Source organism: Podarcis filfolensis (assembly GCF_964270895.1).
Source record: "Podarcis filfolensis genome assembly, chromosome: 11".
NCBI lineage: Eukaryota > Metazoa > Chordata > Lepidosauria > Squamata > Lacertidae > Podarcis > Podarcis filfolensis.
The window spans coordinates 31788417-31803335 of record NC_139613.1 but is presented as its reverse complement, the minus strand read 5'-3'; the positions used below and the strand labels follow the sequence as shown (position 1 = coordinate 31803335).

Sequence of the window (14919 nt, the reverse complement as noted above, 5' to 3'; positions counted from 1 at the left end):
TGGAGAAAGTTATTTAAAAAATATCCCTGCAACAGGAATTCCTGGAAGGCCCTTAGCCAATGAAAGTATGCCTACGTGAATTCTCCAAACATGCCTGCCCACGAACAGAGAATGTGCAGATCCCACAGCACACTGATTGGGCTTTGCTTGCTTTGCTAAAAGTGGCCATCGGAGGCTTATGAATTAGCTTTCAGTCATGATGTGACAGAAGTCAGAAAAATGCTTTGGCTTCTGTTTTGGAGATTTGGCAGAAGACTTGCATATTATGAACTACATTTTATTTGCTCTTCATGCAAAAATAAGGGCTTCTATTAGCTCATGCTGCAGCTATGTGGAAAGGAAACAGACGGATAACCATGTCAGGCATTAGGAGCTGCCATTATGCCTTTCATTGGTTCCAAGGAAAAAGCTTCAAGCAACCATTTTTAGAGCAGTGGACCTAGGCTCCCTTGTGCCCTTGGCAAGGAGATGTATTGGCACCTTTGAAGCCACTCTGCTTCAGAGTGTTCACACTTCTAATAGCATCGCTGGGCATCTGGGCAGGGGGCCCCACAGGGTTGCTGTGATGGTCTATGCCAGTGACCAGATTCCTCAGATGAGGCAACCAGAGGAGCCTGTACACCTTGCCTGGCCACCCAGAGCAGCAGAGGAGCAGACGTGATCCTAGCCACTCTGAACCAGAGTGGAACAGCGTGATTATTGTCCCACCCCCTGGGCCTGCACCCTTGGCAGGGTCCAGTCTAACCCCTAGGTATGCCACTGCTCTTTGTCAGAACTATCAGCCAAAAGCTGTATATGTAAAGAATCCAAAAAATACTTATTAGACTGTTAGTATTAGTACTGTTACCATCTATGAATGCACACAAAGATGCAGCTAGTTTCTAAATCTGAGACTGTTTATATTTTGTTACAGAGAGTTTTCCAAAGTTAAAAAGCAAGGGGGGAAACCCTAGGGTGTCCAAGCCATCCTGAATTTAATCAATGAAACAAAGCCAAATAGGTTTTCCCATACACAACACTATTAATTAAGTGCCTGAGTGGTATATTCCTCATACATACTTTATATGTAGGTGCACCTCCATATAAAGGGAATAATCTGGTCAAGATTGGACAGCCCAACCATTCACTGCATCAGTGAGGCAAAACAAGTAGGGAATTACAAAAACACAAACATAGGAAGTTGATGGTGGAATATATGTAATCACTCTCAGTCAATAGCAAATTATCTGAATTATGTCTGCTACTCTAGGTAACTTTGAAGACTTTGTGTAATTGGGTTGTACGCTGTATACACACAATGAAAGTGATTGAAGTAGGAAATCAAGAGCCTGACTTTGCTTGCTTGCTTTCCTTAAACCTCTGCAGAGCAAAAAGACGAGACTCAACCCATCCCACCTACCCAAGTGATACAGGTTTTCCTCCTGGAAAAAAATCTTATTCAATGGTTGAACAAATTTAAAATCAAATCTTGTTGCAGGAGGGAAATGTTCCTGTCTGCCAACAGTGCCTCAATGTGATGCTTCTTGGCTATGATCCTTGCAGTTACCATTCCTTTTACTTTTTATATAAGGGCCAAAGTACTCTCTTGCCCTACTTGCGACAGTGCTTGTCCCCTTTGTGACACATCATGGAAAGGGTTTGTGATGAAATGCAAAACTGCCAATTCTCCTTCTGGCAAATGAGTTGGATGACCCACTTCCCATCAAAAGGAATCTTCTCAGACTGAGGAGAAAAAGAAATCACCTCAAGCATATGCATTAGCTGTCAGACTCTATGTAAAAGTGCTCCCTGTCTCCCCTATGTATTACAGAAATGTTTGCTCAAAGATCTATCATGTTTCTGTCTGGGATGCTTTTCTTTACAGTGACCCATTTAACTCAGCTGCTAGCTTCACTAGAAAATGAGGTGACCACTTTATGACCTTTTAGAATTTGGAAACTTGAGCTCAGTAGTGGACAGTGGGGTGGAACTACTCACTAGATTTCTGGTTGGTCAAGTAGCTGTTGCATACTGGGAGGCTGAGGAGAAGGGATAAGGTGGTGGTGAAGTTGGTACTGTACAAACGAAATGGTGAAAGTACAGAATTGGCTCTGTTGCAGCAAATATTGCATATGATGACCTTCACACATGAATTGCACCTCCATGAATTTTATATTTGGATATGAGCTGTATATTTGGGTATGAATCTGCCCTGAGTTATATAATTATGAAACATTAAATGATGTAAGAATTACACTCTTCCCCTTTTTCTGGGCTGGACAAGTGTATGAATTGTTGGGCATTGCACCTATCTTGGTGGTGGTATATCTCTTCTTGGTGTGTAGGACCGTTAGGTAAAATAGCAGAGGAATAAAGGTTTCCTATTTCAACAGCTGTCACCACTGAAGCAAAATAAACAAAACCTGTAAAATCTGCCATGGTGGGAGTAGGGTCACCAGTCCAAAATGCAGCAGCCAGATTCCTGCCTGGGGTTCCATGCACTGGCGGAGGAAGAAGAGTGCGGGGGGAGCGCACCACTCCCAGTAGCACGATCCCAGTGGGATGCCATTGCAGCAGCTCCCCCACCTGCGCTGGGCATCAGACCCCCCCAAGCATTGTGCCATGCCCCCAGGACGTGTGCCACACCCCTTCGGGTGGCGCGCCACGCCCCCAGGATGCGTGCCAGCCCCGCCCCTGCCTGCTCTCTGCCCCCCCCCCCGGTGCTGGAGCATGAAGCTCCACCACTGGTTCCATGTAGAGCTTGTACTGCCCCTGTTTTAAAACAGCTGCACTGGTTGCCAGAGTGTAGCCAATTCACGGGGCTCAAACTGGTGTTTAAAGACCTAAATAACTTAGGTATTAAATATTTGAAGGGCCATCTCCATCTCAGCTGATCCTCTTGAGGGGGCTCCCTCAAATGGCTGAGGAGAGGGTTTTATCTGTGGATAAATTGTTGAACTCCCCAAAGAGGTGTGTGTGTGTATGTCACCTTCATTGTATTGCTTTTGTTGCATGCTGATGACATGTGTCTTTACCTGGGCCTTTGAAATTTGACATATTTAGTTTCATGGAACCCATCTCTTGCTGCATTTGTAGTGTTCTGTTCTGGTTGGAATGACTACACACACAGATATAATTGCAAGTGTTTTATTTGTTTTTATAATGGTACATGATACTGTTGTAACCTGGAGACCTGTAGGGAAAGGCTGCTTAGACATCTTAGAAATGAAACAAAATAAGGGGAAAGCAAGAAATAAAACTGAGTGACTACCGGTAAATTTGCAAAAGCATTTAGTCACTAATAGGTACTCATACTGAGTATTGCATACTCTTGGTGCACTTACATAAAAAGTGAACAAAACACTTCGAAATATAAAGGGAAAAAAGCAAAGCTAGTAGAGCTGAATTTCAAGTAGTTCTTATTTTTAAAAGCAACTCTAATAAAACACCTTATAAAATCAATAGGTCTGACTCCTTCACTAATGAAAATTGAAAGTTGGAGAGAAGTGCTGGAATGCTGACTGACAGTTTTGTTCAAAGCGTTTTTGTGCAAAGGTTAAGTCACAGGGGGCTTATAAACTTTTGATTTCTAGCGGCTTCTTTCATTAAGATAAAGGAAGGCTAATGAAAATTGTCTTCACTCAACCTACTCATGAGTAATTTGCCAGGTAATTTACAAAGCTCCATTTTAGAGCCATACATAAATTAATGATTTTTTTCTAATTCCTAAAGCATATTTTAGGAACCAATTTCTTTTTAATAGCTTTGCTAAGTGCTTGTCAGTCATTGCTAAGAATGCACTTATCACCTTTCAGGGTCAGCCTCTTAATTACTCACGATTTTTCTTTGGGCATCCAGAATATATTTTGCAGTCCATTAATGGAGAAAGCATTTTTTCCTTACTTAGGATTTCCACATTTCTACTCTTCACTGGGTAATTTAATAGAACTATGATGAATTAGCTATGAAGAGCTTAATCTAAACTTCCTTTGCTGGATGCAGTTTATGAATCATCTCATTATAACCTTCCACTTTTAGGCTCTTTTTAAATGTATTCTTTCCAGTGTGATCACAACTGTTTGGGCTCACACTGGTCCCAATATGTGTAAACACTTCCAGCCATATATTTTTTTGCTTCTGGTGTGTTTACGCAGTTCCTTCTAAGGTAACCTTCCATATATATTGTTCATCAGTCTCATTGTCTATCTAATCCAGTGTTGTCTACACAGAAGGCAGGGATGATGATGATGATGATGATGATGATGATGATGATGATGATGATGATAATTTATTTATTTATACCCCACCCATCTGGCTGGGTTTCCCCAGCCACTCTGGGCAGCTTCCAACAAGAGACTATTAGAGGCTCAGACAGATGGCTTTCCCATCATTTGCTAACTCATCCTTATAACTGGAGATGCCAAAGATTGAACACAATACCTTCTGCATGCAAAGAATTTGCACTACACCTGACTTACAATCTGTCCCTAGAGGGTTTACACATTTCTTGGCTGAGTGCAATGGATTCAGTAACTGCGTACTGTGGTACCTCGAGTTACAAACACTTCCGGTTACAAACTCTGCTAACCCGGAAGTAGTACCTTGGGTTGAGAACTTTGCCCCAGGATGAGAACGGAAATCATGCGCTGGTGGCACAGCAGCAGCAGGAGGCCCCATTAGTGAAAGCATACCTCAGGTTAAGAGCGGTTTCGGGTTAAAAATGGACCTCCAGAACGAATTAAGTTCGTAACCCGAGCTACCACTGTATAGGCTTGTAGCCTGACATAGGAAAAATTACTCCAGGGAAGATACATGTAAAGGCTGTAATGTATTCACTTATTATTTGATTGTTTACTTGCTTGATTAAATTTCTACTGTACTTTTCACAAGAAGCTTATAATGTAACAATACAATAATACTAAAATACAATGTAAACAATTCTAGCCAAATGACATAAAATAGCAACAAGTTACAAAAAAAGATACACATACAAAAAACCCCAACGTGACAACAACAATTAAGTATGCAATCCTAGGCCCAGTTTTCTGGGAGTAAGGCCACCAAAACTCAACAGGACTTACTTTTGAGTTGATGTTTGTAGGATTGCACTGCAGTAGATCTTATGTACCATTAACAGCATAGGACAGGAGGACAAATTTTCCTGACAAACAGGAACAGATATGGCATCAGAGTTCCATAATTTGGGTACCACCGTATGCACAAAATATCTCTGATAGCCACCTACCTGCCCAAAGAAGGCATGGCATCCTGCACATGCCATCTGAGAAAGGTCTTGATCAGCTAGTGCATTCATGTGGGAGAAGATGGTCCCCTTACACCAGGGCTGGGGTACCTTTGGCTCTCCAGTTGTTGCTGAACTACAGCTACCATGTATCCCAGTAAGTCTGGTCAATGGCTAGAGGTGATAGAAGTTGTAGTTCAGCAAATCAAAAAGGGCTAAAGCTTTTCCACCGCTGCTTTAGACATTTGTTGTTCTTTAGTCGTTTAGTCGTGTCCGACTCTTTGTGACCCCATGGACCAGAGTACGCCAGACACTCCTGTCTTTCACTGCCTCCCGCAGTTTGGTCAAACTCATGTTTGCAGCTTAGAGAACACTGTCCAACCATCTCATCCTCTGTCGTCCCCTTCTCCTTTTGCCCTCAATCTTTCCCAACATCAGGGTCTTTTCCAGGGAGTCTTCTCTTCTCATGAGGTGGCCAAAGTATTGGAGCCTCAGCTTCAGGATCTGTCCTTCCAGTGAGCACTCAGGGCTGATTTCCTTAAGAATGGACAGGTTTGATCTTCTTGCAGTCCATGGGACTCTCAAGAGTCTCCTCCAGCACCATAATTCAAAATCATCCATTCTTCAGCAATCAGCCTTCTTTATGGTCCAGCTCTCTCACTTCCATACATCACTACTGGGAAAACCATGGCTTTAACTATACGGACATAATAGTATATACATCCCACTGGGCCAGCAGGAATCTGCTAACTAAAGATACAAAATGCAGTAGTGGCTGGTGCAGCCCCACAAAGCCAGAGCAGAATGGCAGCAAGGTTGAGGCTGCATGGGCAAACCAGTGGGGAGCACTGAATTGTCCACACAGCTCTGACCTCATTCCTGCCTCACCTCATTGCTATCCAGGTAAGCTGTAGCAATGACTGTGTCAGGCTGATGGCTCTACGACTCTGCCTCACCACACAGGCTGCTACTGACATTATGTGTGTTTGTTGTTCTTTCGTGACATCCTTGTAGACATTTCATAACCCTTTATTGAATGGTGGTATAAAAATACGTAAAAAGGAAAGGTCAGAATGAGTTGTTACTTCAGGAAATGCCACCTTAGTCAAGAGATACTGACCTACCTGCATGTAGGCTTCTGGTTGGCCCCTGTGAGAACAGTGGGCTAGGTGGGCCACTGGCCTGATCCAGCAGGCTCTTTCTGTGTGCTTACCTTTGGCTTTCCATCAGCTCACAGGCAAGGAGGAAGAAATGAATACAAAGTTTTCCTCTTAACCACCAAGTATCTGGGAAAAAAATCTGATTTTAGCTTTTTAAAGAAGGTCTCTAGGCATGCAGTCCCAGCAGGTTTGTGGATGCGGCATTGGATTGTATCTGTGTACTTGTAAAACACATGTCCTTGCTGGAGAATGCATTGTTTGCAATAAGAGTTCCAATTTAAAAAATCGAAGAAAAAGAAATCTCCTTTAGTACAAAAATGGATAAATAATGTCTGGCTCATTTTGATAATGAATAATATGCCTTTTATGAAATCAATGTTCAATGACCTCTCTTCCAGAAGTAAATTTCAAGAACCATGGGAGGTGATTGTTATTGATTGGAAGAATAAACAATAGTTTACACAGTGTTCAATATCTTCTTCCCTCTATGATATGATTTTTTAAAAAAATAATTAAAAGGCCAGAATGATTCTGTTTATATTCTACAGCAAAAGAGAAGAAGAGTACACGATGTCTTTTTTTTTTGTTGTTATATGAACCAAATATTGTTTTATATGCCTCCTCTCTGGTAATTAGTGGTTGCAAATACTACAAGCCTCTGGTCCTGCGAAGTCCTGCCAGTAAGGGAAACCTCCTCTCTCTCTGCATAGAGCAGAATCACACTATGGTAGTCTCGTAATCTGGTGAACCGGGTTCGTGTCTCCGCTCCTCCACATGCAGTTGCTGGGTGACCTTGGGCTAGTCACACTTCTCTGAAGTCTCTCAGCCCCACTCACCTCACAGAGTGTTTGTTGTGGGGGAGGAAGGGAAAGGAGAATGTTAGCCGCTTTGAGACTCCTTCGGGTAGTGGTAAAGCGGGACATCAAATCCAAACTCTTCTTGGGTTTGTAGACCCAAGGGAGAGATTGCTGCCAGTGCAGCCACTCACCAGAGAGTCACAAGTCTTGGCTGCTCTGTCCAATCTTGCATGCATCTGCTTAGCTCTCCTAAGCTCTGTCTCACCAGATCTCTTGCTTCTCTGCCTCCCTGTGGCTCTTTTACACCCAGATGCCCAGAAGCTCCAGCTGGGTGCTGTTCCATTCCTGCTAGCTTCCTCATCAGTCACCACCAGCAACTGGTCCATTTTTGTTGGATATTGGACAAGGAAGCATGCTCTGAGTATTAGATGAACAGGGGAAGTTGTGGTCCATCATCCCAATGTATGTATTGACTTCTGAGCAACATTTGTGGCTCCGCTCTTACTCAGGTTTTATTTCAGCCTATTTATTTCAGACGTTGTGGGTGGCGCTGTGGGTTAAACCACAGAGCCTAGGGCTTGTCGATCAGAAGGTCGGCAGTTCGAATCCCCATGACGGGGTGAGCTCCCGTTGCTCGGTCCCTGCTCCTGCCAACCTAGCAGTTCGAAAGCATGAAGTGCAAGTAGATAAATAGGTACCTCTCTGGTGGGAAGGTAAATGTCATTTCCGTGTGCTGCTCTGGTTCACCAGAAGCGGCTTAGTCATGCTGGCCACATTACCCGGAAGCTGTACGCCACCTCCCTCAGCCAGTAAAGTGAGATGAGCGCCGCAACCCCAGAGTCATCCACGACTGGACCTAATGGTCAGGGATCCCTTTACCTTTATTATAAATTAGGTATACCCACATCCTAGACAGACGATAACACACAACCTCTTCTTTTAATATGCTAGGCTTGAGCAGCTGAGTATCAACATCACATATGAAGCACAGCAACAATCAACGATAGGTTCTAATACTTTTAAAAAAATGTTTGAAAAGAGAGGCCAGAAAAATTAACAGCAGGACACACTGTCAAGCAGATGCAGCACACAAAATGACAAAGCTTGGTAGTCAATATTATCTTGAGCTCTGCTGACAGATCTAGTAAAATCAAACATATGCAACCCATCTGTGTCCATTACTACTGTAATATACTAAGAATCAATCATCCCATTGATTTTTATTTCAGGCGATGGTATGAATAGATCCCAGTTTGAACAGACTTTTCAGGTGAAGGTTATAGGGGGTGCATGACTATTTTCTCTCTCCTGCCTGACCATGCATTTAAATAATTTCAGGGAATATAGTTATTCATAGCTGGGGACTGGGGTGGACTTTGAAAATATGATGCCCTGAGCAAGGACAAAATTTGGTGTCCCCCCCATAGTTCTTATTTTCTCAACTCTTGTTTCATACAGGAAGGTCTTCCTTGCTTTTCCTGGAAGTTACAGGGATTGAACATGACACATTTTCCATGCAAAGCATGTGCTATGGTTCTTCCAAAATCCACTTTGCTTCCTTTCTAGGGAAGCTTGATGTTGACTGTTGGGGAAGTGATTAAGGTTAGAACGTGGAATTTCTGTAAGGATGGCATTTGTGAATGAGTAATTCACATTCTGGTTTTTGCTTTGCCCAGGCAGGCGCATTATGTCACCCATGAGAGCAGTAAAAAAAACAGATTGTACAACAGTGATGGGATAAAATATGGCCAAATCTTTATTGACAGCAACAGGCAGGGCAAGGGTTGGCATGGCATTGAGTCCCAGGATCAGTTCATCATTCCACTGGGTTTGGATCAGTCCAGATTTCTACCACAGGAGTCGGCCAGTGTTGAACCTTGCCGTGGTACAAGCCAAGCAAGCAAGGTCTCACTGGGGGACCAGGGTGCAGATTTGGACCAGGCAGATACCGAACCCACGCTTTGGTTTGCCATGGTCAATCCGCCCTTCAGGCCCCTTATGGGGGGGCGTACTATGTTGATCTTGACCAATGCCATTTCTGCCCTCATACAAATGAAAGCCATTATTTCACTGAGGGAAATGTGAAAAAACCCAACCAAGTTCCAATCAGATTGGGGGGGGGCGGATTCCTTTCCGGCCCTGTCAACCAATGACCCAAAATTGCTCAGTGAAGGCTCCAACCCGAGGGTGGGTGAGTGGGAAGCTCTCAAAGAAAATGGCTGTGAGATCCAGGGAAGCAGCCTTATATAGGCTTTCCCCTTACCTCTACAGCAAGGGCTCATGGGACAGCTTTTTCCCATGAACATATCACACAGAGAAGATACTGGGCAATCTATGGGCTACAGAGCTTATTGGGCACAGAATGGGGCTTGTTACATATGTTCTTCATCTGCTTATATGATGGCTGTATCTCCTTCCAAAGTATTAATGGAAGAGCTAAATACTGAGAATGCCTTTAGTCAATATTGCACTTCTGTGAACCACTAATGAAAATTACTTCCCAAACCCCTATTAAAATAATGCACATCATTTTAAGCATGCTTCCAAGATAAGACAGGGCAATTTGCCACCTGCAGCTATATTGGGTTTTTGCTTTAGTCAGTTTATAATGCAAATATATATATTTTAAAAACTACTATAGTGTGTATTATTGATTTTAAATAAAAGCTGATCCCCATTTCTCTCACATATCAGAAAATTTATTTATTGTACAAATGAAAAATTCTTATGAAATTATTTAACATAATGGGGCAATAAGTTCAATGAGAATAATTTCATTAGTATTCTAAAGTTTCCTTTATGGTCTGCTAGCACTTAATAAAGATATGGATGTGTTAGAGACCCTAATTGACTTCACAGCTCTCGTATACTGAATTAAAAACTGCACAGGCATTATATAGAAAACACCACTGTTGTTTTTTGGTCCTTATCTGGCCACTGGTTTTTAATGTAAAAGACACAGGAGTTTGCAAGCTATTTATATATAAAAAACACCTTTAGATGAGCTATATCTTGGAATATCCTGACAGTCTTACGACTTTTTCTCCTTCCTCTCTTTTGTGTGAATTCAATTTCTTGCAAAGTACCACTCATTTGACTTCCTACAGATATTCTGTAACAGAAGGGATGGTCACACATTCTTGTAAGGCAGAATGAAGTCTGAGAGGTGACCTTCACATCTTTGTACACAGTTAACACCACCACTTTCTAAAATAGTATGCAAACTGAAACACAGTCATCCTTTGAAAGCTGAAAGTAGTGGACCTAAGTTAGTTTCCTGCAAGTGAACTACCGGTACTCACTCAGTGGTCTCCCTACCAGAGCTGAAAAAGATAATCTCAGATGTGGTGCTGAAAACTCACAGGGTGTTGGTCCTGGGGAATATTGATATCCATGATGAGGCTGACAGGTATTTTGGACTTCAGGGCTGCCATGACAATAATTTGGGCCTGTCCCAATATGTTATTGACCTAATATGTGTGGCAGGACACACACTAGATTTTGTTAACTCAGCTAGGAAGAAAAAGGATGAGAAAATATGGGTCCATGAGGTTTCCAACATTAGCCAAGTTTACCAATCCCATTACTGAGATGAAGTAGTAAACTTTAGAATAATAACAACGACAATTTATTATTTATATGTCACCCATCTGACTGGGTTGCCCCAGCCACTTCGGGCAACTTCAAACACACTAAACCACAGTAAGACATCGAATATTAAAAACTTCCCTATACAGGGAAGGGCAAAGAAGGGCAATGAGACCATTTTGATTTACCTTTCTGTTTCCATCATTCATTGGCTCAGGTTTAAGCTATTTTAAACATTGGTTGCCTAGCTACTATTGATTATCCTTATTTATTTTCAGAATTCTTATGCCTTCCCATAACATAAAAGTTCACCCATATGCTATCTGGACAGTGTAATTGTGTGAGGTCAGTTTGGTAGATGATGTGTGTTACTCAGCTGCTTGTCTGAATAGCAAATCACAAATCACACTGGTGTTTTCTCTCTTTCTCTCTCAACCATTTGAAAACAGTTGGATCAAAAGTGATTGGAAGCCTGAAAGCAGGCCAGACAAAATTTCATCACCCTTCATGGTTTCTTTCTGATATTTCCAGGAAAGAATGTTTCCCTGACATGCAATTAGAAATAACCCCAGTGACCAGTACAATTGTCATGTGTAATAATATATAGAACTGTGAATTGAACTGCCTAAGAATTATATACATGTAGCAAATGCAATTCAGATTGTATAGGAAAGTTGTCTGGCCTTAGCAATGTTGTGTTTGAAAAGCCTTGAGAAGAGCACACAAAAACCAAGCCAGAAAGAAACAGAGGCAGACTTCCTTAATTGTAGTTGGGTTTTATGCTAGGCTGGACAGTGAACAAATGTGCATCATCAGTTCATCAAAATAGTGCCTTAGAGTGGGGGTGAGAAAACATTTTCATTCCAAGGTCCACATTCACTCATGGGCAACCTTCTGGGGCAAGAAGGGCCAAAGGAAAAATGGGAATAGGACTCTTACCCTTGTACACTAAGGTACATTCCAGACACACAGAATTCAGAGGTCTCTAATTTCCCCTAATACAATGAAATACCAAGAACAAACTTAGTTGGTCTCTAAGGTGCTACTGGGGGGACACGGGTGGCGCTGTGGGTAAAAGCCTCAGCGCCTAGGGCTTGCATGGTCGGCGGTTCGAACCCCCCGCGGTGGGGTGAGCTCCCGTCTTTCGGTCCCAGCGCCTGCCAACCTAGCAGTTCGAAAGCACCCTTGGGTGCAAGTAGATAAATAGGGACCGCTTACTAGCGGGAAGGTAAACGGCGTTCCGTGTGCTGTGCTGGCTCGCCAGATGCAGCTTGTCACGCTGGCCACGTGACCCGGAAGTGTCTGCGGACAGCGCTGGCCCCCGGCCTCTTAAGTGAGATGGGCGCGCAACCCTAGAGTCTGTCAAGACTGGCCCGTACGGGCAGGGGTACCTTTACCTTTACCTTTAAGGTGCTACTGGACAATTTATTTTTATTTTTATATATATTTCGACTACATCAAACCAACACGGCTACCTACCTGAATCTAGAAAATTTGTATGTTATTGTCACAGATAAATATACCGTATTTTTCGCTCTATAACACGCACCCGACCATAACACTCACGTAGTTTTTAAAGGAGGAAAATCCGTAGGCATGCTACCCGTAGGTATTTCCTCCATAACACGCACAGACATTTCCCCTTACTTTCTAGGGGGGGGGGGGAAAGTGAGTGTTATGGTGCAAAAAATATGGTATATTTCTGCACACTTTGCTCAGGTAGATTCATTTTTGCACACATTACTTGGCTGCAGAACTACATTTCAAAATTCAGAGGAGTGCAAATTTTGAAGGAAGGGTGAGGCATGTGGACTGAGAAGAGAGGTGTGTAGCCTGGACAGATGTAACCCAATAACCAGCATGTCTGCTGAGCTCTGGCACCCCACCCCACCAACTGCTACTGCCTGTACTTCAAAATATACTTAAAATAGCATTGAAAATGGTTTTTCAGTGAATGCATGCATTTATATAAAACTTACACATTGCGCCTTTGTTTTAATTACAAATTTAAAAGGTTAGAATATATTTTTAAATAGGGTCCTGTGCATTCAGATTCTTTGAGTTTCTTCAGTGTATTTATAATTTTAATCTCTTTTCTTTCTTCTATTCACAGTGCTAGATGAAGAAGAACCAACATCAGCAGGTGAGAAACATACATTTTAATCAATTTTACCCATTCTGGAATAAGTTATTTGCTTCAGTCATAAACCTGCTTTATTCATAAGGAAATTCAGGCTGCAATCCTAGTATATTCCCTGCTTGCCAGTCAGTCTCATGGAATGCACTTGAATTTATATCCAAGCAATCATACATAAGATTGGGCTGAAACTGGATGAGTTCTAATGCAAACTTTAACCCTGATTGCCACACCTCAATGGTCAGGAAGGGATTTTATCCCAGCTCAGATTCACTAAGGATCTTGCCTTTTTATATATGTGGAAGGTTGCCTCTCTGTGCAATAATTACTTGTCATCATGGGGTGTTGTCTTATTGTGATGTTTGTAGATATGGAAGAGTTATTTTCCTGATTGCATGTCATTATGGAGGGTGCTGAGAAAATCACAATCCAGGAGGAGGAATAGTAGTTCCAAACTTGGACAAAAAGGAGACAAATAACAATTTGTACATGATTGTTTGGTATAGTAACTTCTCACCACTGCTAAAGACTGGGGGGGGGGGGTTGTAATAGTGTCTGAAATCCATCAGTAGGATGCAGGTGCCTTGATGCTGGCTGTGCATTGGAAAGAAAACCCACCATAATGGAATATGAATGTGTTTGTGACTTGGAGTCTATAGTGTTTATATGAGCACTGAATAGAATCTTACAATATGAAGGGACCAGACTCATTTTATCTGACCACATGATGCATCCGTACAGTAGACCTCTACCATAGGTTTTTCCTACTATAAGTTTATAGCACCAGGCATCCAAAGAATGCAATAGGTTTGATCTCTGACACTGTTATTGTGGTTTCACTGGTGAGAACAAGGCTGGATACATAAACTATTTACAAGTTGGTTGGAAGAAAAAATTGTAGCTGGATGCATACCCTTTCATATGCTGGTCAGAGAGAGAAAAACCTAGATGCCATTGGGTATGAATCATGTTGACTTCCCAGGGAGGGGAAGCCAATTTCTGCAAACCTGCTTCCAGAAGCTTTTCTCTGGATCCAACTAATTTTCAAAATACTCTTTCAGAATGTTAATATTAATCACCAATTTCTTAATAGGCCATCGGCATCAGCCGAAAAACAAACACAGGTGCTCATTCCATCATATTAAAAAGAAATGAATACAAATTGTCAGATCATCAATTGCAATGAAACACTGAAATATGCTTCTTTCATCTGTGCTCCTATTTTGGAATGTGTAAACACATTCATAAGTATAAGGCTACATAAGCAATTTCTCACATGAGTAATCCCATTATATACAATGGGATTGTTTCCATGAACCGCTGCTCTCCCAATGAGAGCATCTGGCATCAAAAGTTTAAGGGCATTTCTTACTACCACAGAACTAATATGGCAGGATGATAAATCTGCCAGAAGCTTCATCTTTGTTACCAATTTGATTACTTAAGTGCTGAAATGTTTATTCTATAGGACATGTAAGCTGCGTGACATTGGAGCAGCTTTTGTGTTAGCAGATTTATTTTGCAGCTGCGGAAAACACCATGCATGTGATTTGAAGGGGAACTCTCTTAATATGGTTGTTTTTTAACTTGATAAGAAGGCCAGGCAGATTCCATTCACAGTGCATTTAGAATAAACTTCATACAATTGTTATGTGCCACCCTTGGATGTTGTAAAACTTAGTACTCTGGTCTAGGGAAAAGATTTAATGGAGCTATTTACATTTTCAAACATCAATAAAAAGGAATGTATCTATTTGAATTGTGCCTGTTGAGTGCCTGAACCACTACCTGAAACATTGGATTACTTTTGGTAATACAAGTGTAAGTGTAATCTTGTGAAACATTACACATGGGAATTTCTCCACATCCCATATGAGTTCATCAATAAAATGCACTACCCAACAATAAAATGAAATAAATAAAATGCACTACCAAACAATAAAATGAAATAAATGCTGCTATGATATTTCTGTCCCTTGTCTGCAGAATTCAACTCTGGGATGTTTGCCAAGCACC

At 41.9% G+C, this 14919-nt stretch overlaps 1 protein-coding gene across 1 annotated transcript in view; it reads left to right on the top strand.

The window, feature by feature from the left end:
* EDIL3 (EGF like repeats and discoidin domains 3) overlaps positions 1 to 14919 on the top strand; it is a 226636-nt gene that overhangs the window by 89578 nt on the left and 122139 nt on the right. Inside the window, exon 3 of the mRNA XM_083576965.1 lies at positions 12880 to 12909. Within this exon, the coding sequence (XP_083433091.1) occupies positions 12880 to 12909 (30 nt within the window). The remainder of the gene's footprint in view (positions 1 to 12879; positions 12910 to 14919) is intronic.